At 43.3% G+C, this 24,612-nt stretch overlaps 1 protein-coding gene across 2 annotated transcripts; it reads left to right on the top strand.

Annotated features, from left to right (window-relative positions):
• The first annotated feature begins 107 nt into the window (after positions 1-107).
• Positions 108-23,929, top strand: ENOPH1 (enolase-phosphatase 1). Of its 2 annotated transcripts, none has more exons than XM_040418076.1 (6): positions 108-252; positions 5,476-5,577; positions 9,816-10,008; positions 14,779-14,911; positions 20,132-20,255; positions 23,604-23,929. In XM_040418076.1, exons 2-6 carry the CDS (start codon positions 5,544-5,546, stop codon positions 23,738-23,740), a joined length of 621 nt encoding a protein of 206 aa, XP_040274010.1. In that variant the 5' UTR covers positions 108-252; positions 5,476-5,543; the 3' UTR covers positions 23,741-23,929. The 2 variants fall into 2 exon arrangements, with proteins under 2 accessions (XP_040274010.1, XP_040274009.1); XM_040418075.1 differs by having other exon boundaries at positions 9,812-10,008.
• Positions 23,930-24,612: the final 683 nt, after the last annotated feature.

Here is a 24,612-nt window from a genome sequence, read left to right as displayed (position 1 = left end):
TGCGCTTATGATTAACAGTATGGAGCATGACGGGCTCCACAGCCAGAATAAAGTGTGTAATGAGTGTGGCGTCATGTAGGCTCCCTCCGGTTATTATGGCGGAGCGTCCCCTCCCCCTCTTCCACTGCGGCTTCCGCCCTGACTACCGAGCGGTGTGCACGAGGAAAGATGGTGCCGCTTCCCGTACCTCCCTCTGTCACTGCCATCCTGCTAGATATCGAGGGCACCACCACCCCCATCACCTTTGTGAAGGTAAATGGCCCGTCCTCCATTGTAACCGGTAAGGTGATTTCCCCCACAGCGGTTTTCACAATGGCTTCATGTAGTCAAAGCCAGAAGGGGACTGGGAAGGAATCCGAACTATAAAGGAAGGCCTTCTACTTCTCCTCCCTGCTGGATCCACTTCTGGCTTTACCTGAAAATACTGCATCAAAAACCGCACGTGTGTTTTCAGGCCAAGTGCCCTAAAGATCAATCTGGTCCACCGATCTGCCAATACTTCCAGGATCTGTGGCAGACATGTTCATTGGATTCTCTGAGAAGAAAGCCGGCCATACACGTGCTGTCTCTTCTGGCGCTTAGGGGGCACGTTTATCAAGACCACCGTTTTAGATGCCAGTCTTTAAAAAAAAGCCCCATCGCTGGCGGAGGGTCCGGCGAAGTTATAAAGAGGAACAGGCCTCTCCATAACTGTGGCGCATCCGACGCTAGTCTAAATGTAAGCTTCCGAGCTGTCTTACATTTAGACTATTTTCTACACCTAAGATAGGCGTAGAAAATGATGAATGAGACTGGCCTCCCCCCCCCCTTCCCCCCGGCGTGAGCGGGGAAAAGTCGCAGCCGCGCCTGATATATGCCTAATTTAAGCATATTTCAGATTAGTAAATGACCCCCTTAGTCCGGCTGAGCATGTTGGTGTTCACCAAACACATTAGTTTTTTGTGCACTGATGCGTATGGAGGTTTTAAAGGGGTTGCTCATGCATAGGGGTCTTTCGGGCAGATCCCCACCCTCCCCCAACATGGTCAGATCTGCCGAGGGAATCTGTACTTACTTGATCCTCTCCCCCGCCGCCACTGCGGATCTCCGATGTCCCCATGTCGACATCCAGTTTGAGGTAGGTCACGTGGCCGCTACAGCCAGTGACATGTCTTCCCCCATGCGTCATGTCAGGATAGGTTATCGCTATCGAACACCCCAGCGGTCAACTGTTCTGCAGTAGTTCCAGTGCCGGACCTACACAGGGCTCCTGCACATGAAGGTAAGGTCAGACCATAAACTGAATAGCTCTGTGATCCGTTAGATATCACCACAGATAAGACTTCGCCTATCTTTTGCGGAGCGGAGGCACAGAGCAGAAGCGCCTCTGTGGGCTTTCGTGTCCATAGAACATGATCTGTCTTTGACCGCATGTTTCAGATTGCAGACCCATCCACAAATGGAGTGCACATGGCCAGTGCCCATGCATTGCGGCCCGCAGCATGGGCACTGAGCCATTACTCTCGTGTGCATGAGCCCTTATACAGATAGTAGTGGATAGAGCTGATTACTTGCAGTGCTACCCACTGTGAGGTGAATGGGAGCGGTGCTGCAGTAACCAGTTCCATCCACAGAACAGCTGATCAGCGGGGGCGTCGGACCCCCAACAATCAGGTAGTAACAACCTTTCCTGAGTATAGGTCTTCAGTTGTAAAGGGTTTGATAACCCCTTGAACAGAAAGTCTCTGATGTGGAGACAGGAAGTTCTGAGTCATTGCCATGACTCAGAACTAGTGTTGAGCGAACTTGTGTTTTAAGTTCGGCGTCTAAAGTTCGAGTTCAGGTTATCGAAGTATCCCGTTATGGATTCTAAATTCCGTTATGGTCCGTGGTAGTGGAATCCATAACGGGATACTTCGATAACCCGACGCCGAACTTAAAACACAAGTTCCCTCAACACTACTCAGAACCATATTCTAAGGAAATTCACAATCTGTTGCTGGGTTCTGGCCACCACCCTCTTCTCCTTGGCGGTACAGACCAGGAGTGCTGGTGGTACTACTAAACTTTAGGGTTTCTGCACATGGTGAAGGTGTGAGCATGAGGGTTGACCGTTACTGCGGCTTCTCTTACTACGCTGTTTCTGGGGAACATATCGGTCAGTTGAATAAGGCTCAGGCTACACTGCCACTTATTGTAGCGCGACTGATTATTGAACTACAACTCGGGCTACTTTCACACTCGTGTTTTGTGTGGATCCATCATGGACGGATCCGTTCAGATAACACAACCGTCTGCATCCGTTCAGAACGGATCCGTTTGTATTATCTTTCTTTAACATAGCCAAGACGGATCCGTCTTGAACACCATTGAAAGGCAATGGAGGACGGATCCATTTTCTATTGTGTCCGAGAAAACAGATCCGTCCCCATTGACTAACATTGTGTGTCAGGGCGGATCCGTTTGGCTCAGTTTAATCAAACAAGCAGCGTTCTGGTGTCCGCCTCCAAAGCAGAATGGAGACTGAACTGATGCATTCTGAGCGGATCCTTTTCCATTCAGAATGCATTAGGGCAAAACTGATCCGTTTTGGACCGCTTGTGAGAGCCCTGAACAGATCTCACCAACGGAAAGCCAAAACGCCAGTGTGAAAGCAGCCTAATGCCAAATGAATGTATTAGAGTTGTTGCGATACCAAATTTTTGATTCGGTTTCGATACCATAAAAAAGTATTGCGATACTCGATACCATTTGATACCACGCGAAAAAATAAACCAAAAAAGCCACGTGCATTCCGCATTTTAAAAAATGGCGAATCGCACGGTTTTTTTTCATTTATTTTTCTGTTCCGGTGTTCACCGCATAGATTTTTTAAAATATTTTAATAGTTTGGACTTTTCTGACGTGGCGATATGTATATGTTTATACATTATATGTGAAATTGGAAAAGGGAGTGATTCATACTTAATATTTTGTTGTTTTTTTTTAAACTTTTTTTTTTATTTGTTTTTTTACACTTTTTATTTAATAACTATTTCCCCCCCTTAGGGGCCAGAACCTAAGATCTTTCATCCCTGGTCAAGCGCCTCTGTTTCCTAAGTCTAGCTATCACTGGGGGTCTCGGCACTAAGCTGACCACCGTTTAAACTTTTGGTATATCCCTGTGAATTATTTTTTTTTAAACCTCAGTGACCCCATTGAAACTGCCAAGCAAAATGGGTTAAAACGCTTTGTGTGAATTCAGCCTAAAGCAGACAACTCCCATCAATATATAGGATGAGCCAGATAGGAGATTCTGGTCACACACTGAGATCTGTCAGTCCTATGTGCAGGAGAATCAGTCCTTTTGTAGTGCCATCTGTCCCTGAATATTGCTGAAGGCCACCCAGTGCCTTAACTAATTACCTAGGGGAACATAATACCCAGAAATACTCACAAGTAAGGAAGCTTTAGTCTATGGGAGTCGAGTAAGGGCTCGTTCACACGACCGGATCCGCAAAACACGTATGGCGCCCGTGTGCCTTCCGCAATTTGCGGAACGGAACAGGAGGCCTACTATTAAAATGCCTATTCTTGTCCGCAAAACAGATAATTTTTGCGGGGCCACGGAATGGAGCAACGGATGCAGACAGGACAGCACACGGAGTATACGGAACTCAGAAAACGGCCCGTATACGGAACGCAAAATACGTTGGTGTGCTCGAGCCCCAAGGCCCCATGCAAACGGCTGTTGTTTGGGTCCGCATTCACTTCAATGGGGCCGCAAAAGATTCGGACAGCACTCCGTGTGCTGTCCGCATCCGTTGCACCGTTCCGTGGCCCCGCTAAAAAAATATAGCATGTCCTATTCTTGTCCGTTTTCCGGACAAGAATAGGCATGTCTACAATGGGCTGCCCGTTCCGTTCCGCAAATTGCGGAAGGCACACGGACGCCTTCCGTTTTTTGCGGATCCGCGGTTTGCGGACAGCAAAAAACGGCACGGTCGTGAGCATGAGGTCTAAAGCTGTTGAAATTCCCAGTCGTCTTGTCTTTATTGCAGGATCCCAGTGATATTTACCAACTGTACAAACCTAATTGTTATATTCTGCTTTCATTGCAAATCATTAGACTGTCATTTACTTTCCCTTAGGATCCATGTAAATTGGCATGTGTGTCTTGTGAAATAATATGGTATGAGCAGGCTGATGAGCTCTATAGTGATCTGGGAGTGTGCTTTTTCCCTGTCGGATCTCCCGTAGGCTACATTCACAGTGTCAGAAATCCGGCAGAGGAACCATATCCGTGCAGACAGACTAGACTCATGACCACGGCTCATTCTGGATGGTCAATCTGGTCTATTAGAATCTAATTTTGGCCCATCTAAAGCCATGTCCCCTTGTCATTCAAGTCTGTGACACTTTATAAATGTGGCGTGCAGCCTCTGGCATGTAATCGTAAATCCCCCCCCCAGTGGGACATATTCCATTGGATGCTGTATGACGAAGCGATCCCACCTGAGAATATGTAATGCTGTACAGAGGTACTGTATGGATCTGTAGGCCACTGCTCGCCATGTGCACCAAAACTGGCCATGAAGTTAGTATTAAAGAGTAACTAAACTTTTCTTCAATTTTTTATTTATTTTGAAAAGTCCCAATTGCACTAAATATAATTTTTCTAATATACTTTATTGATTTAGACTTTTTAATAAAGATATTCCCCCCCCTAAAACCCTGATTTTCCTGCGCGCTTTAAAGGGGTTATCCGAGAGTATAAAAAGCCCCCCATATGCCGGGCCCCCCCACACTAAATATACTTACCCCGCTCCCTGCGCCGCTCCTGATCCCCACACCGCCGCTGCAGCTTCTCCCGGTGCGCGGATTAAAACCGGTGTCGGGGGGAGCAGCCAATGGCAGGTGGGGATAGGGACGAGCCTTCCTAGTATCGCAGGTGACACTAGGGAGGCTCGTCCCCGCAGCAGCGGTGGTGCGGGGACCAGGAGCGGCATATGGGGAGGCTTTTTATAACCCCTTTAAATTCACTATTCTCCACACCACTCACTTCTCAGCGGTGTACGGAGTACAGACTGTGCATTTTTATGAATGGGGGCCACAGCGCTGGAAGTACGGGCAGGAGCACACATTGCTGCTTCTGCCTGTGCCCCAGAGGTTTACCAAATCCTGGCATAGCACATGGGTACATGCACTATGCCAGGATTAGTGGAGCGGGCTCCTACCTGTGCTTGCTTCGCGAAGCTAAGAGTCCTGCATGTCAGCTTTAAGCTTAGGGAAGCAGGCACACTCAGGAGCCCACTCCGCTCAGCTAATCCTGGCATAGCACATGGTTATAGGGTACCCATGTGCTATGCCAGCATTTAGCCAACCTCAGGGGGCATAGGCAGGAGCAGCAATATAATAAAGGTATATAATAAGTGCACCAGTGACAGTCCTGGCAGATGCTAGAAAACTGCTGTGAATGTGTGTTTTGTGGTAAATGACTTGTTTTTTTCCCCTTAGGACATCTTGTTCCCATACATACAGGACAATGTTGAAGAATACTTGCACAAGCACTGGCATGAGGAGGAATGTCAGGAAGATGTTCGGCAGCTAAGATTACAGGTTAAATCTTACTCTTTATATGGCTGAATTCTTACCTTCCAAATGTAAAATGCAATAAAAGGTGCATGTTTGCCGTACTGCAGCCCAACCTCCGGCCCGCCCCCATTATGGTGAATGAGGCCAGTGCGGTGGACTTGTGGTAGCACGGATCCGGCAGGCTGTCCCCACGACAGAACAGCCTGCCGGAAAAGGCTACCCCAAGTGTGAAAGTAGCCTAAATCCCATGTTTTGTGATGTGAGATTTTATTTATAGGATGGCATTCCTTTCTTTTTTTTTTTCTTTGGAATTTCTTTTTATTATTTCGAAATACAGCATATGAGTCATGTCACAATTATTGCAAAGTATATAAGTGGAAATACAATCTAGCAAAGATCGACATAATGCATAAAAGATGGTAAAACATAGCACTAGAGAAAAAACATGTGCATTATACATGAGCTTCCCGACAGTTCAGAATAGCTATGCAAAAAGTTGAAATAAACTGTGACATCCGGTCAAAATACTTAATTAAGATATTGTGGAGCTGCATAAAAAACCGTAGTGCCAGGAACTAGGCACTATTGAATAACGAACCAAGAGGAAACAATAGGGAGGGAAAAGAATTGGGGAGATGTGGAGAAGGAGGAGAAGAACTCCTTTCTTTCACTTTTAACAGTAATTACTATTATGGAGGAAATTACCATTCTTTTGGTCGCTAAAATTAAAACTACAAGTTTTTTACATTCCGAGTTAAAGGGGTTCTCTCACTTCAGCAAATGGCATTTATCATGTAGACAAAGTTAAAGGGGGGGGGGGGGGGGGGTGAGGGATCCCATCAGGTGCCCGCACTGTGGTGACGGGACCCAATGGGTGAGAAGGCAGCTCGATGCCTTGCAGAGGCATCGGGACCTGCCTTCTACGGAGGCCTACGAGATCCAGCCCAATGCTGGGTCTCCTAGTCAACCTGTTTTACACTAACAGGCAAAGCATTACAATACAGATGTATTGTAATGCATTGCAGAGGGGATCAGACCCCCAAAAGGTGTCTCAGAGTGGGACAAAAATAAAGTAAAAAAAGGTAAAAAAAAGCCATTTTTTGTCACCTTACATCACAAAAAGTGTAATACCAAGCGATCAAAATGTCATATGCACCACAAAATAGTACCAATCAAACAGTCACCTTATTCTGCAAAAAAAAGAGCCCCTACATAAGACAATCAGCCAAGAAAAAATAAATAAAAAAAATATGGTCTCAGACTATGGAGACACTAAAACATCATTTTTTTGGTTTCAAAAATGCCCTTAATGTGTAAAACTTAAATAAATGAGAAACCGTATATATATTAGGTCTTGCCATGACCATAACGACCTGCTCTATAAAAAATATCACATGACCTACCCCCACAGGTGAAAATAAAAACTGTGCCAAAACAACCAATTTTTCAGTCACCTTGCCCTATAAAGTGTAATATTGAATGATCAAAAAAATCATATGTACCTGAAAAAATTAGCCCCTGCACAAGACGATCGGCAGAAAAAGAAAAAAATATGTTCATAAAATGAAGACACAAAAACATAATTGTTTGTTTTTCAAAAATGCTTTATTATGTAAAGCTGAAACAAACAACCAAAGAAAGTATACATATTTGATATCGTCGCATCTGTAACAACATGCTCTATAAAAATAGCACATTACTTCAGAACTGAACTGGTCCTTAAAAGTGGGTTTTGGAAATGTTCTTAACATTTTAAAGGGATTCTGTCACCTCGTTTTAGCCTATAGAGCTGCGGACATGCACGGCTAGATCGCCGCTAGCATGTCCGCAATATACCGGTCCCATATAGCTGTGTCCTTTTATTGTGTTTAAAAAATGATTTTATAGATATGTAAATGACCCTGGTAAGGTGCCCAAGGGGCTGTACTAACCTTCTTGGTGCCCAGCCACGCCCCCTGTGAAGGAGCCCAGCACCGCCTGCGTCCTCCGAATCTTCTCCTTGCTCACAGTTAGATTGCCGTAATTGCCGCAGTTCCTTCCCTGAGACTGATGCCAGCACAGGGAAGGAACAGTATACCGGCACTGTGCATGAGCGAGCTCGCACATCGCGAGATTACGGTCATCTAACTGTGAGCAAGGAGGAGATTCGGAGGACGCAGGCGGTGCTGGGCTCCTTCACAGGGGGCGTGGCTGGGCACCAAGAAGGTTAGTACAGCCCCTTGGGCACCTTACCAGGGTCATTTACATATATATATATATATATAATATATATATATATATATATAATTATATATCATTTTTTAAACACAATAAAAAGGACACAGCTTTATGGGACAGGTATATTGCGGCGATCTAGCCGTGCATGTCCGCATCTCTATAGGCTAAAACGAGGTGACAGAATCCCTTTAAGAATTGCTTCTAAAGTTCTAAAAAATAAAATGACATTTACAAAATGATGCCAATATAAAGTAGACATATGGGGAATGTTAAAGGGGTTATCCAATCCTATAAAATGTCCCCCCATATGCTGTGCCCCTGACGCTGAATATACTTACCTGGGTCCCCACTCCCTGCGCCGCTCCTGGTCCCCGCACCTGTGCTGCTGCTTCTTCCCGTGCACCGATGAAAACATCCTGTGTTGGGGGGGGGAAGGGGGGGAGCAGCCAATGGCAGACGGGGGCAAGCCTCCCTAGCGTCACCCGCGATGCTAGGGAGGCTCGTCCCTGCCTGCCAGAAGGGGTAGAAGGGGTTAATATTGTATTAAATGTATGTGATTGTCCATATTGTCTCCTTTGCTGGCTTGATTCATTTTTCCATCTCATTATACACTGCTTGTTTCCAGGGGTTAAGACCACCCTGCAATCCAGCAGCGGTAGTCGTGTTTGCACAGTATAGGAAAAAGCACTGGCCTCTTTGGTAGTTGAGACTGTGGGATCGCACATAGGCACGGAAGCACAGTAGCTTCTGTACAGGCCACCTCGTATCTTTGCTGCAGCAGTGGCCATAACCCCTGGAAATGAGCCGTCTATAATGTGATGGAAAAATTAATCAGTAAAGCAGGCAATATGGACAATCACAATACATTAGTAAGTGCCTTGTAAAACGCCAGATTTTTGCAGATTTTTTTTCTCTTGTTTTGCTTCCTAAAGTCAAAATGAAATAACTTTCTAAGTATTGTTCATTAAAAAATGCTGTGCCATTTTGCTACTGTAGAGTCTATACAACCCCTTCATATGGCTGGCAGTTTTAGTAGTGGTGACAGATGAGTGGCTCAGTAAATAACTCTCTTCTACAACTTCTTTTCCTTCAACATCATGCTGGATCTCCATAAAGAGACCAGTCCTGTACGGAGACCTACTGGAAGTACACCATAGTATGGAGACTTATTGGCAATGCCCCATGGGAAATAAATATGCAAAGAAGTATCTCCCAAGAAACAGCACCATCTTGCTAGTGTCACTTTGTGGAAGAGACTCCCTATGAGTCAAATCCAACTTTCCAACAAGCCTTGGGATTTGACAAGGTAATATACAGACAAGCCAGATACCCATCTGCAATCACAGAACCCTACTCTGCAGTGACGTGGCAAGCACCCTAAACAGCTGTCTATATTCCCCTGTGAAATCCCAAGGCTTGTTGGAGTCAGATTTTGACTCATAGGGAGTGGCAAGATTGTTCTCTTTCATATTCGTTTCCCATGGAGCATTGCCAATAAGTCTCCAATACCATGGAGTGCTTCCAGTAAGTCCTCCATACAGGTCTGCCGAAGCTGCATTGAAAGCATAGACCAGGTATCCTCAAACTGCGGCCCTCCAGCTGTTGTAAAACTACAATTCCCACAATTCCCTGCTGTAGGCTGATACCTGTAGGCTGTCCGGGCATGCTGGGAGTTGTAGTTTTGCAACAGCTGGAGGGCCGCAGTTTGAGGATGCCTGGCATAGACCCAGCAGAATCCTAGGGGCAAGCACCCCGAAACAGGTGTCTACAGATGGATATCTGACTTGGCTATATTCTCTTGTCACATCCCAAAGCGGATTTTGATTCGTAAAAAGCCACCTTACCAACATTAGCTATCTTGTCCAAGTCTGCCAGGTCCCATAAATGGTAGATTGTACCTGACCACTGCATAACCTGCCTGTAGTTGCATTTTGTTTTATTCACACCATCACATACATATCAAGCTTTTATATGGTTTCACTTTGCAAATAAATGTAACTTTAACATATTTGTTGTTTCTCTTTGTCCTTTTACTGGTAAGGCAGAAAAAGACAGTGGACTGGAAGGATTTGTGCCCATCCCCAGCAGTACAGATCATGAAGCTGAGTTACAGGTTATCAGAGGTGTGGTTGATAATGTTCGTTGGCAGATGTCGCTGAATAGGAAGACCACAGCTCTTAAGCAGCTCCAGGGCCACATGTGGAGATCTGCATATGCTACTGGAAAAGTGAAGGGAGAGTAAGTGTTGTGTGTTATTTTTTTATGTGTTTTATATACATACCTGCACCGTCTTAATGTTGAGCTTAGTATCTCCATGTTTTTTCTTGCATCAATATTCATGAGTTATGCAGGGATTACTGAAACTGTTCTCTTGGTCTATCATTGATCCGTATCGTCTTGGTAGTAATACACATCTGTATAATTTTTTAAGCTAATTTGTAAGTTTAATTTAGAATTTATACCTTAAAGGGAACCTGTTACCGGATTTTGTGTATAGAGCTGAGATCATGGGTTGCTAGATGGCCGCTAGCACATCCGCAATACCCAGTCCCCATAGCTCTGTGTGCTTTTATTGTGTAAAAAAAACCTATTTAATACATATGCAAATTAACCTTCGATGAGTCCTGTAAGTGAGATGAGTCACTTACAGGACTCATCTCAGGTTAATTTGCATATGTATCAAATCGTTTTTTTTTACACAATAAAAGCACACAGAGCTATGGGGACTTGGTATTGCGGATGTGCTACTGGCCATCTAGCAACCCATGTCCTCAGCTCTATACACAAAATCCAGGTGACAGGTTCCCTTTAATGTTCATAATTCAGGAGTCTGTGAGGTAACATGGTTAGGCCTCATGCACACGACTGTATTTTGTATCCGTATCTGATCCGCATTTGCAGATTGCACATGGACCCATTCATTTGTGTGGGTCCACTAAAGAAACATGTCATCCATGTGATGTCTGCATCTGTGTGTACGTTCTGCGAATGATAGAACATGTCCTATTCTTGTCCATGTCGCAAACAGGAATAGGCATTTCTAGTGATGGGAGTGAGAAAAATGCGGATTGCACACTGAAGGTAAATGTATTTTGTGGATCTATGGTTTGAGGCCTTCCACAGCTCTGTACACAGATTGTAATCCCTCACATTACTGCCTGTCCAAATAGAGTATGTTCAGTATAGTGAATATAAGCATGATTTTATCAGGTTTTGTTCAGATTTTTTAATGCAGTTTTTGAACTCAAATGGACCAAATAGGGAGAGAAGGTACACAGCCTGTCCAAAAAAAAAGGCCGCCAAAAAATAAATAAATAAATAAAAATCTCATTTTGGGTTAAGGTCTGGACTCTGTGGTGGCCAATCCATGTGTGAAAATGATGCCTCATGCTCCCTAAACCACTCTTTCACAATTTGAGCTCCATGAATCCTGGCATAGTCATTATGGAATATGCCCGTGCCATCAGGGAAGTAAAAATCCATTGATGGAATAACCTGGTCATTCAGTATGTTCAGGTAGTCGGCTGACCTCCATTCTTGGAGCACATACTGTTGCTGAACCTAGACCTGACCAACTGCAGCAACTCCAGATCATAGCACTGCCCCCACAGACTTGTACAGTAGGCACGATGGGTGCATCACTTCATCTACCTCTCTTCTTACCCTGATGCGCCCATCACTCTGGAACAGGGTAAATCTGGACTCATCAGACCACATGACCTTCTTCCATTGCTCCAGAGTCCAATCTTTATGCTCCCTAGCAAATTGAAGCCTTTTTTTCTGGTTTGCCTCACTGATTAGTGATTTTCTTACATCTACACAGCTGTTCAGTCCCAATCCCTTGAGTTCCCTTCGCATTGTGCGTGTGGAAATGCTCTTACTTTCACTATTACACATAGCCCTGAGTTCTTTTTCTGCGATTCTATTTTACTAAACGGTTAAGTGATCGCCGATCACGATCATTCAGGATTTTTTTCCCGCCACATTTCTTCCTCGAATACGATGAGTCCCCACTGTCCTTCCAGTTTTTAATAATGCGTTGGACAGTTATTAACCCAATTTTAGTAGTTTCTGCAATCTCCTTAGATGTTTTCTCTGCTTGAGGCATGCCAATGATTTGACCCTTCTCAAACAGACTAACATCTTTTCCACAACCACGAGATGTGTCTTTCGACATGGTTGTTTAAGAAATGAGAAGCAACTCATTGCACCAGTTGGGGTTATCGCCCATGCAGTAATTATCCAATAGGAGGCTCATAACTATTTGCTTACTTAAATCCAGGTGGCGACCTTTTTTTTTTTTTTTTTTTTTTTTTGGACAGGCAGTGTATAAACGACAGGTAGTACTTCCATTTTGGAACTCACTACTGATTTTAGCTTCAAAACCTTTAACAACTATTAAAAAGGTTCTCCAGGTTACAGATATTGATGATCAATGCTCTTGATAGGTCATGAATATCAACTTGTTAGGGGTTCGATACTCAGCACCCTCACTAATTTTATGTTTTGGGCAATCATGGCATCGAATGCTGTAGAGTGTAGGGAACTGGAGGCAAACAGCCTGATACACTATGTAGTAGCTGTGCCAGGGTACTGCAGCTAAACTCCCATTCAAGTGAATGGGAGCTGAATTTCTATATGCCGGTGCCAGAAACTAAACAGTGTACGGAGCCTTCTGTTTCCGCTCCTTATATAAGTGTTGGACCTCCAACAAGCCGATATTCATGACCTATCCTAAAGATAGGTCATCAACATCTGTAGCCCAGAGAACCTCTTTAAAGGGGTTGTCCGGGTTCAGAGCTGAACCCAGTCATACCCAGAATTTCACCCAGTTCATGCTCCGATGCTCTCCTTTGCTCTGCGCTGAATCGCGCAGGGCAAAGGCATTTTTTGGCGTTCCGGTGACGTACCGGGCTCTCGATGGGGCTGCCAGGCGGAGGCTTCCGCCCAGCAGTGAGCCCGGTGACGTCACTGGCACTGATGGGCGGGCTTTAGCGCTGCCCTAGCCTGTAAGACCGCTAGGGTAGCGCTAAAGCCCGCCCATCAGAGCCGGTGATGTCACCGAACATACTGACGGGCGGAAGCCTCAGCCCAGCAGTATGTTATAGTAAAAAAGAGCCCTTGCTCTGCGCAGGGCAAGGGAAAACATCGGCGCATGAACTGCTCCGATGCTCAAGTCAGGGGGGGGCTGCCTCTGTGAGATTATGGGTATGTCTGGGTTCAGTTCTGAACCCGAACAACCCCTTTAACAGTAAGGAACGATTGACAATTTGTATCGGCCTAATAGAATACAGTTGTAACTAGCATGGCCGTGCGAGTTTCGTGCTACTTTCGGGTGGCTTCTACATCTGGTCCCATGTGGTCTTATTCATTTTCTATCGATAAGAACAATTTTAGACAGGGTTTCCACTTGGGCAGTGCGGTGGCAGCCGAAAAATTAGTGGGTTAACAAAGGTATTACTTTAAAATTAATTTGGCCATTGGCTGCTGCGGGTGGACAAGGTTGAAATGTACCTAGTTATGTAGTGATAAATCCATCATATAGCTAGACTAACTTGCTGATCAGGGACCTGGAAAGCTGGGTGACAACACTATTCAGCTGCATTGGTGACAGCAGATTATGTTGCCCTGGAACCCTATGATAGATTCAGACAATATACCAGAGCAAAATTGTGTGTGTTTCATGTAACCAATATGCGTCAGTCACTACCCCAAAGAGGTTGTTACCCAACCTTCCCATACTGCAGACTGCCAGATCAACCTATCCATGAACTGGTAAATCCTCAATACTGTAGAATGCCAGCCAGGAGTCTGGAAAATAGGAGTAAGAATCCTCGTGACAAATCCTCCGTACTGTAGCAAAGCAGATTGGTCATTCAAGGTCCCAGGAAAGCTGGGTAACACATTATGTGGAGCTGCAGTTCATGTTTATTAGATTTTTGTTTCATGAATTGTTTCCTCAATTTACAGCTTGTCCTTCTTGGTACTACAATTTCCATGTTGATGAGTGTATGATCATTACTGATGTAATAACTTTTATGTGTTGATTTTTTTTATATTTTCTTTCTAGGGTCCATTCACACGTCCGCAAGTGTTTTTGAGGATCGCACATGGCCGGCACTTTAAATAGAAATGCCTTTTCTTGTCCGTGTCTGCGGACAAGAATAGGACATGTTCTATTTTTTAGCGGAACGGAAGTGCGGCTGCGGAACGGAAGTGCGGATGCGGACAGCACACTGTGTGCTGTCCGCATCTTTTGCGGCCCCATTGAAAATGAATGGGTCTGGATCCGTTGCAGAACGGACCTGGACCCATTTTGCGGACATGTGAATAGACCCTTATTTTGTAAGAAAAAAATCTTGATTTTTTTTTTTCACTTGGGACTTTTTTTGTAACCTTTTTTAATGAATTTTGTTTTAGAAAACTTAGGAAAAGCACTTTGTCATACCTGTTATTTCACACTAACAGCCAATTAAACTTTGCCTCTGGTGTTTCCTATTAGATTTCTGTAGATGACAGACCCAAAGGCGATTATTACCTCCGGCTGCCATATCAACCATCTCCACCCCATAGTTCCATGGGAAGGACTCATGGGTGACTGAGGGAGCTCCCTCTATTTCAAGTCACTTAGATGCCACGGTTGCTGTTCACAGTGACATCGAAGAGCTTAAACGCTGGCTGTTAGCGCAGGAGCCTAGCTGTCTTTAGACAACCAAGCCCCCCCTCCTCCGGGCACCGGACGCCCTTGCAACACTTACCTGCTGTAAAATGGCTGTGGCTTAGCATAAGTATTGGTGTGATTGTAAAAACATGTATTGGTAGTCACTCAGCTTAAATCATGTTTTAACAGGAAAGCAAATCTAGTGTATCTCTTGCTACTGTAGTGTGATATATATTGGAATTTGAAGGAGATGGGAGAAGGGGAACCGTATTTAGCAGGACCGAAATTTGCTCCTTTTTCTCTGGTTTTAGCACAACTGTATGACACAATCTTCCATTTGATTGTAGGGTATATGATGACGTGGTGCCAGCTCTGAAAAAGTGGAAAGAAGCAAACCTGAAGCTGTATATATTTTCCTCTGGAAGTGTTGAAGCACAGAAACTCTTATTTGGTTACTCAATTGAAGGTGATCTCCTTGAGGTACATATAACACCCATTTATACCTAAATTAGGATATTTAGCCTGTAATACATCTTATAAGGGTTGTCCAATAACAAACACATCCCTTACCCTATGGGTAGGGCATGAGTGTCTGATATGACTGCTGGGGCCCCTGCCAATCACAAGAGCACAAATGTATGACCACCGCTCCCTTAAAACAGGGTAACACAGGTCCCCTAATTTCATTTTCGGCCATAGCCCCAATAGTCAGTCCCCTGCCAATCGGACACTTATCCCCTCTCCACAGATAAGTGTTTGCCGTAGGACTCCTTGATGTTATGATACTTGAGTTATCATGAGACTGACGGTATTGGTTGTTATTTTCAAATGGTCACTAGGACCAATAGTTGTCTCTTGGTTGACACGTGTGATAGTTGAAACTAAAACGTAACATTACTGATTAACTGATAATAAAATTCATGATTTATATGCAGGCATAGCTGATAATTTTAAATGTCAGTTTAGTGTAATGTTTTATTTACAATAAATAATAAATGTTACGTTTTAGTTTCAACTATCACACGTGTCAACCAAGAGACAACTATTGGTCCTAGTGACCATTTGAAAATAACAATTTAATCGTGTCTCAACACGTTGTGAAGGGTCACTCAAAATAGCAATGACGGTATTGGTTGTCCTACTGATAATTACTAGCAAGTTGCCTTTGTCTGCATAGTTTATGCTGTAAACCAATGTTATAGGCTGCCAGGTGACTAGTCTGGTCACTGCATAGTGTTCTGTTCAGATTACAATTAACCGTTTAGCATATACATGGGGAATCTTCTCGGCCTATATGCAAAACATATCCATAGGGCTCCATTCACACAACAAAGGCCAAAACAGGGTTGGTATACGTTGGTAAACATTTATGTTGTGGAATAGGATAGAAAACTATTGTATTCAATACCAAGCTTATTCAATAAAAAAATAATTATGAATACTGCGTAGTACACTTTTAATATTTTTTTTACAGCGGGAGACAAGATATACAGATTTACAAGATACATAGCAGCCTTTCATGGTTTACAAAAAGTCTGAACCCTAAGATCATGTGTGACTGCTGTTAACCCTAAAGTGTGAGAGCCTCATTGTATCATAGGATTGAATAGAGAAGCTGACTTCCTATCCACACATAAGACGCTGTGTCAGTTTGAGAGTTAAAGGGCATCTGTCAGCAGATTTGTACCTATGAAACTGGCTGACCTGTTAAATGAGCGTTTGGCAGCTGAAGGCATCTGTGTTGGTCCCATGTTCATATGTGCCCGCATTACTGAGAAAAATTATGTTTTAATATATGCAAATGAGCTTCTTGGAGAAATGGGGGCGTTGCTGTTACTCCTAGAGACTCTGCTCCCTCTGCAACTGCCGCATCCTCTGCAGTTTGATTGAAAGGGCCAGGCAGGCGTCCTCACATTTACAATGCCTGGTCCTGTCAATCAAAGGCAGTTGCAGAGAGAGCAGAGCCTCTAGGTGTAACAGCAACGCCCCCATTGCTCCTAGAGGCTCATTTGCATATATTAACCCCTTAAGGACCTTTGCCGTACATGTACGGCACTGGTGGATGTTACTTAAGGACCGGGCTGATCGGCGGGTGCAGGATCTGCTCCTGCCCGATCAGCGGCACGTACCCGGCAGTCACTAACAGCCGGGCCGCTGCTGCATACGCCAGCATTGGTGAAAACACCAATGCTGGCGTATTAACCCCTTGTATGCCACGGTCAAAGCTGACCGCTGTATGCAGAGGGTTTGCGGGAGGGTACAGGTTCCCTCCGCATCTCCATCGGGTCCCCGCGCTGCAGTGACAGGGACTCGATGGCAGAGAAGGCAGCCCAATGCCTTCCATAGGCATCGGGGCTTGCCTTCTACGGAAGCCTGTGAGATCCAGCCCCAGGCTGGGTCTCATAGGTAGACTGTCAGGATAAAATCTGACAGCCAATGCATTACAATACAGGTTGCATTGTAATGCATTGCAGGGGGGTTTAGACCCCCAGAAGTTGAAGTCCCATAGTGGGACAAAAATAGAAAGTAAAAAAAAAAAAAATGTTTTTCATAATAAAAAAAAATAATAAAAAATCCCAAAATAAAACACATAAAATTGTAAAAAAAAAAAAATATATATATAAAAAAAAAGAAAACCAGACATATTAGTCTATTGCCGCACCTGTAACGACCGGCTCTATAAAAATATTACCTGATCCGTGCCCTCACCTGAATAATAATAATTGTGCTAAAACTAAAATTTTTTTGTAACCTTGCATCACAAATAGTGCAACACCAAGCGATCAAAAAGCCTTATTCCCCCCAAAATAGTGCCAATCAAACAGTCACCTCACCCTGCAAAAAATGAGCCCCTACATAAAACAATCGGGCAAAAAAATAAATAAAAATATGGCTCTCAGAATATGCAGACACTAAAACATGATTTTTTTTTTTGTTTCAAATATGCTAATAAGTAGACATTTGACTGCGATTGCGTTTCGTTGTTCAGTTTTTATCGCGCGGGTGCAATGCATTTTGGGTTCAAGGTTGTGTAGATTGTATTATTTCCCCTTATAACATGGTTATAAGGGAAAATAATAGCATTCTGAATACAGAATACATAGTACAATAGGGCTGGAGGGGTTAAAAAAAAAAAAAAATTATAATAATAATTTAACTCACCTTAATCCACTTGTTCACGCAGCCGGCATCTCTTCTGTCCTCTTTTGTGAGGAATAGGACCTTTGATGACGTCACTACGCTCATCACATGGTCCGTCACATGATCCATCACCATGTTAATGCTCCGTGTCTCTGCTGTCCAGAGCGGGGCTTGGCTGTCTTTCACGCAGCGGGTGACACGCACTGCATCCGCTCGTGTGAAACAGCCCTAACAGTGTCAGTCAGAAGGGAGAGGAAAACTCACAACTACAGTCACCAATAAGAAAATTACTTTCACTACAATTTTCATCCTGTACCTTTCTAATCGGCCAGAGAATAAAGTTTTTTTTGGAAGTTCTTGTTTAATATTCAATAACATAGCCAGTCAGTTCTTATAAAACAGTGCTGTTCACATTTTTTTGAATTGGCCATCTGAGCTGTTGGGCTGATGAAATGCTTTCATTTATATTAAAATTGCCATGGGCACAAAGAGTTATAAATGACTGAGAAAGCCCAAGCTATTGTCGTGTAAAAATCTAATGTGGACGGACCAAGCGCATCAGGATATGCACACAACAGGGGGCTAAACATATAGGTGTAGCCTTATGTATTAACACATGACTGGTACTTTTCACCTATTGCCTTATTCTCATGGAAAAGCAGAAACTGCTACAAAAGCAATGTATATCAGTACTATCCATATGTGACCTTTTACTACATTATGACAGAAGTGGGGGGAAAAGTATAGGAAAGTGACTTCTTTCATTACTAAAATCTGCTGAAATCCCACAAGGGAGATAGTTTTTTCCACCACACTCCATCATTTCATTCATAATGGAGCATATGTTGGCGTCAAGGGAATCTGCCACCAGGTTTCTGCTGCCTGGTCTGAGGGCAGCACAAACTAGTAACCTGGACCCTGATTCCATCACTAAAACCCTATTTATCTGCAGCAGCGCTGCGATGAGCATGCGCCGTGTAGTCCTCAGTATTCATGAGCTGCGGCTCCCCACACTGCTGATGGCACCTTTCTACCGATGCACAGCAGCAGGAGGAGCCACAGCTTCTGACTACTGAGGTCTATAGTACGACTTACAGTGTACAACAATAGGGCACATGACATGCTACCCCAGATGAATAATATTCAGTATTGTGAACCAAAGTGCAATACACTTTTTCAGGCATAAATAAAGCACCAAAAAAAACATATATAAACGACTTTCATATTAAACGCATAAAAGACGCAAAAACTGTTTAGGTCACTCCAAGTCTTATATATGTTATGTTTTATCCTTTATCACAGAAGACTTGTACCTAGAGTGTACGATATATATTTTTTACATTCATGAATGAATCACAAGCCTACATTGCAAGAGACTATAGAGATGGCATCCACCCTGCTGCATGTTTCGGGTCAAAAGGTTTTCTGGGAGTGGCGCTCACACATCGCAACGCTGCATTTAGGTTGTCGGGTAACCAATAGATTCCGCGCTGGAATAAAAGTACCTAGTTCACTAGATGTGGTGCCATGCTACATGTGTATATGCCACTAATGTTTCCTGCAGTGGCATTTTGTGACGTCACACGCCAATGCCTTTAGTGACATCACGTGGCAGCTTGTGCATCTCGAAACATAGATAGTTGATGAGTATGCACTCTGAGCCCAGAGCCATAACCAAGCTATCACAAATGCCAGGCCCGATACTATGCACAGTATATAAACTAAGTGGGGAGCAAAGGTTTGGGTAAAATGTGTCACCGATTAAATATAGTGAGAGGAGCCACGTTTGTCAGTGCAGATTTTATTGGTTTACTGACATTAAAATGGAGGGTTGCGACGTGTGAGTGCCTCTTCCAGATGAAGGCTTTGGGCTGAAAAGCGTGTTGGGCGCCAACCCTGTGGACTCTTGCAATATAGGTCTTTTATTACTTTACGTGTTTTATGCCTAAAAAAAATTGCATTGCAGTTCACAGTGTTGATTCATTTGTTAAGTCCCCTTTAAACTGCCCGATGTTACGAACAAACGCTTGTTAGCGATAATCTGGCGTTGTAAAGGGGCCGTTGATTATGCTCATTTATCGGGTAGTATGATTGTTCTTGCAGTCTTTTGAATCATCGTTTGCCAGCAGCAGATTGTGCCGTCTAAACAGCACTCTGCTGCCATCAAACAATAATTCTGTATGGGGATGAGCAGTGGCATTCGCAATCCCTCCTCTCCATACTGTGGAGGAGATCACTGCATGTAATAGCAGCGGCCTCTTTCCCTGACAAGCAGTGTCGGGAAGGACAATCGTCTGCGCCATTGAGCAGTGTAAAGGGGCCATTAGTCTCATCTGGGCAACCGTGTCATGTTCTAGTGTTATCTAGTCACGGCTGTTACAGCTGAAACCTGCTACTGATCTCAAGGGGTCAGCTCCTGCATGGCGGATTTTAGGATATGTATGGCATCTGTCAGGAAGGGATTAAAATACAGTGTATTCTCGCATGAGCAAAATTCTCTTCTTACAAACCCTAATATACCAGTTGTCTTTAGTTAATATCGTGTCACATATTTTTCAGCTGTTTCATGGCCATTTTGATACTACCGTTGGATCTAAAGTGGAAAGTGAGAGTTATAAAAGAATTGCTGAAAAAATTGGGTGCTCCACTGAGAATATTCTTTTCCTCACAGACATTACTAAGGGTAAGCAATATGGCTATTTATTTGTATGTCCTCATACCTTGTGTTACCTTTTCCGTTTTTTAACTATAGATGACGCACAAGTAGGGCTGAAGCGATTACTCGATTGAATCAAGTAATTCAACAAAAAAATCCTTGATGCAAATTTTTGGCATCGAGGATTCGTTTGTGTCATGTGACAACGGAGCGGTAGTGAAGCACTTGCTATTACTAAACCTTCCATGGTCACCCGCCGGCCCGTACCGCGCTGCACTTTCAGCCTTAACACAACGTCAGGACATAGTGCACGTATGCGTGCACCATGACCCGACGCTGTGTGACGTCAGGACGGCAGTGCAGCACGCGGAGAAGAAGACTAAGGAGCTGTGGAGCGGCGCCCCTATAGTAAAGGTAAGTACTGGCACCTAGGGGGGCAAGCTGATGGCACCAGGGGGGGCAAGCTGATGGCACCTGGGGGGGCAAGCTGATGGCACCTGGGGGGGCAAGCTGATGGCACCTGGGGGGGCAAGCTGATGGCACTGGGGGGGGGGGGGCAGCTGATGGCACTTGGGGGGGGTAGCTGAAGGCACTGGGGTGGGGGAGAGCTGAAGGCACTTGGGGAACGGAGCTGATGGCACGGGGGGGGGGAACTGATGCACTTGAGCTGATCGCACAGGGGGGAATGAAGGGTGTTTGAGGAATGATGGCAGGGGGTCTGATGAGTTTTTATAAAGGAAAACAGTCTTTTAATAAATTTTTTCTTATTAGAGTACTCGATTAATCGTGAAAAAAAAAAAAACGGTAGATTACTCGATTGCTAAAATAACTGATGTTACTGATGGAAACTTTTCACTAGTCACAGCAGTGTTTCCATCTGTCATGCCATTCGCTTAGTGGAATTATGTCCCATTTCCAGCATTGAAATGAATGGAATAGTTTTTTTCTGAATTGAAACACTGTGAACTGTCATGTCGGCCGATTACACAAGTCATCAGTGGTATTCCTTTATGAGGTCCATTTTTAAAAGATTACTGAACTAGATGAAATAGTTTGGATAGACCCTTCCATGTTATAGAAAATTAACTTGAAATACTATTACATTATTCCGGACCTTGGTTTCCTGTGTATGCTCCTGACAACTGCTGTGAAATAGGCATCATCGGATGTCATAAAGTCATTTAGAACGCACCTCACCTAGGCGAAAGATAAAATAATTTTTATTTCATACACTGTATTTGAAAAATATACTTTAATCTGTAATTTAGCTCAGGGATCACATTGAATAGTGAATATTACAGAGCAATTTATATTCATACACTTTTAAAAAGAAAAATATCATTTGGCACTGCTGTACTAGGGGGTATGACCACTTTTATGTTTGGTGAGGCTCCCAGCGTTCTGACCAGAAGTGATCTCATATGAACGACATATGCTAGCAGTATGCATTCAGTGTATAGTGGTCTCTTTCATAGCCTTAAGGCCCCATTAGACTGCACAGTTTCGGCCAATTATCAAGGATACAAAAGCTTATTCCTGATAATTCCTGTAATCGATCATCTGATGAACGAGCAAACGCTCTTTCATCGGCTGATTGGCATCTATTTTATCAGGATGAAAGATTGCCGATAATCGGCAGCACCTCTCCATGCATGGCCATGCAATATATGGTCATCATCTTGTATACACAACAAACAGCTGCCATGTTACCAAAATCTATGTTTTCTTAGAGCGCACAGCATACTGCGTATAAAAATACAAGCTAATAATGAATACACACAACCACCTTCATGCAACATTGCAGCCAACAGTGATTATAAACAAAAATTGGAGGAAATTAAAACCTGCAACTAAAATGCGTACTTATGCAAATAAAATATAGTCTTCAAAAAACTAAGATGTGAGAAGTTCATATATACCATACATGTCTACATGTGCATGCATGTGTTAATGAAATGCAAAAACTACTGGAATATACCACCCAACTTTTGGAGGGAAGTACTGGAAATTAGATAGAATATCATTTTCCATATCCTTATACAAACTGTAATCCTGATTCTAAATCCCTAAACCTGATATAATACATTAACTAAGGCTGCTTTCAGATGAGTATGATATGGCGAATTGCTCCCGTATTGTAGACATGACACCTGAACCTCCTACAGTTCATTTGAAAATCAGTCAGAGTGCTATAAGGGAGAGTTCACATCACCGTTATTTTTCTGATCCGTCAAAGGAAAAAAAAAAAAGCACTGCATACAAAACAATGCTGAAAAAAGGGATCTCAGACGGAAATGGCTCAAATGGATGCCGAACGTGCAGAACTGATGCACAGAATCCGTTTTTTTAGTTTTTTTTCCAAGATCCATTTTATTTTTCTGTTCTTACAGATCAGAAGAATGTAAAAATAACGGTGATGTGAACTCTCCCTATCTCCGCTTGTGATAAATCACATGTTGAGACCATAATAGAGGCACAAAAAGGTCCCTGCATTACACATGAAAAGCGTATACTACAGTAATTGAAAGCTATTATGTATTGTGACAGTCAGCGAGCGAAAATGTATTTTCTGACTGATGAAAATCGTTTCCATCTGTCAGAAATATATTCGATATTCTTCTATAGTGATAATTGTTACCGCTATTACTGCAGCGTGTAACGGGTATTTCTAGAGAAATGTTCTACGTATTTTACTCCAAAGATGTTTGTGGTGGGAGTGGTGCAACTTATTTGGCACTGTGATGCAGATACTGGTAAATGTCTGGGTCATGGCGTCAATGAAAGGCCTAATTGAACACAAAGGGGAGATTAGATGAGCAAACGCTCTTCTACTCACTCCTTTTCTGAAACAAAAATGAGCCTTCATGTGTTAAAATCAGAGAGCAAGTATGCTGTCTGAAGGGGGATTGATAACATGCAGAAAAGTCCATGTTACTCTCTCCTCCCTCTTGGAAATGTACAGTTACATAAGTAGAGAGTATCTTTGTCTTTCCTCCTGCACACTGGCTCAGATCACAGCTGTCTGAAGGGGTATCTTAAACTGTGTAGCAACTACAGAGGTGAGCAATTTTACGCTTTAAAACAAGACCAAGAAGCCTTCCTTAGCCTCCTTACAGCCTGAGATATAGCCTTCAGAAATTGGATTGGGAGTAAGAGTTGCAGGTATATGTAGCTCTCACAGGGGCTGATTTCTAACAGCTGTAAAGCGTGATGTATTGGTTAGATTGTCAGCTTTAAAACAAGGCCTGAGATCCAGCCATCAGTATTGATGACATAAGAGATTTGTCCTTGGCAGGGAGAGGGTTAATGTTGTAATTCTCATGCTAATGGTTATTATGTTTCTTGCCTATCCTAACATATTCATTGTTTATGCAGAGGCAGAGGCTGCAAGGACAGCAGGTGTGCACGTGGCTCTAGCAGTAAGGCCTGGAAACGCTGCTCTGACAGATGAAGAGAAGTCAGGGTACCATCTTATACCATCGTTTGTTCAGCTTCAACTGCCTATGACCTAGGATACCTCAGACATCATGATCAAAATTATTTTCTCGACTCTAATTCTAGATATAAGCTAGTATATTGCCTGATTTTAAATGATAATGTCATGGCTGAAGATTAAAAGGAATGTCTTGAATATTTAATTTTAGTTTTAGTAATTACATATAAGTCTGTAGAAGCAAAATAATGTAAAATATTGAAGCTGTTTTTTGTTGTTGTTTTTTTAATTTCCATAGAGCAGCCATATTGGAGGCACACACTTCTGTCCAGTATCGTCTGTATATACAGTCTTGGTGTATGTGTGCTGTATGGCCCCTGAAATGACCCATAGAAAAGTTTCATAGACTATTACTAGGGATGAGCGAATCGACTTCAGATGAAGCATCCGAAGTTGATTCACATAAAACTTTGTTAGAATACTGTACGGAGCGAGTGCTCCGTACAGTATTAGAATGTATTGGCTCCTATGAGCCGAAGTTATTACTTCGCAAAGTCTCGCGCGAGTCTTCGCATAATAACTTCATAAATTAATTTCTACTGTAAAAAAACGTTTACCGAACTCTGGTTCGGTTCCACGGTACCACTTGGAACAGAAACAGAGTTCGGTAAAAGGTTTTTAACAGTAGAAATTTTATTTCTGAAGTTATTATCCGAAATCTTGCGAGACTTTGCAAAGCAATAAATTTGGCTCATAGGAGCCAATACATTCTAATACTGTACGGAGCACTCGCTCCGTACAGTATTCTAACAAAGTTTTATGTGAATTGACTTATGTTTCATCCAAAGTTCATTCGCTCAGCCCTAACTATTACCATCTCCAGGAGGTACAGCCCCTCCACCAGTGACCACTCTGCTTATGGAGGTTCGCTATGTAGATTTTATTTTTTTT

The sequence above is a fragment of the Bufo bufo genome, chromosome 2 (assembly GCF_905171765.1).
Source record: "Bufo bufo chromosome 2, aBufBuf1.1, whole genome shotgun sequence".
Lineage (NCBI taxonomy): Eukaryota > Metazoa > Chordata > Amphibia > Anura > Bufonidae > Bufo > Bufo bufo.
This window is presented reverse-complemented; position numbering and strand designations above follow the sequence as displayed.

What these genes read in the sequence shown, in the direction of transcription:
- ENOPH1 (XM_040418075.1), top strand. Translation starts at nt 169, where the DNA reads ATGGTGCCGCTTCCCGTACCTCCCTCTGTCACTGCCATCCTGCTAGAT. An exon ending in TTGAAGGTGATCTCCTTGAG is followed by an intron (nt 14,912 to 20,131) that starts GTACATATAACA and finishes CATATTTTTCAG; the next exon opens with CTGTTTCATGGCCATTTTGA. An exon ending in CCTCACAGACATTACTAAGG is followed by an intron (nt 20,256 to 23,603) that starts GTAAGCAATATG and finishes TTGTTTATGCAG; the next exon opens with AGGCAGAGGCTGCAAGGACA.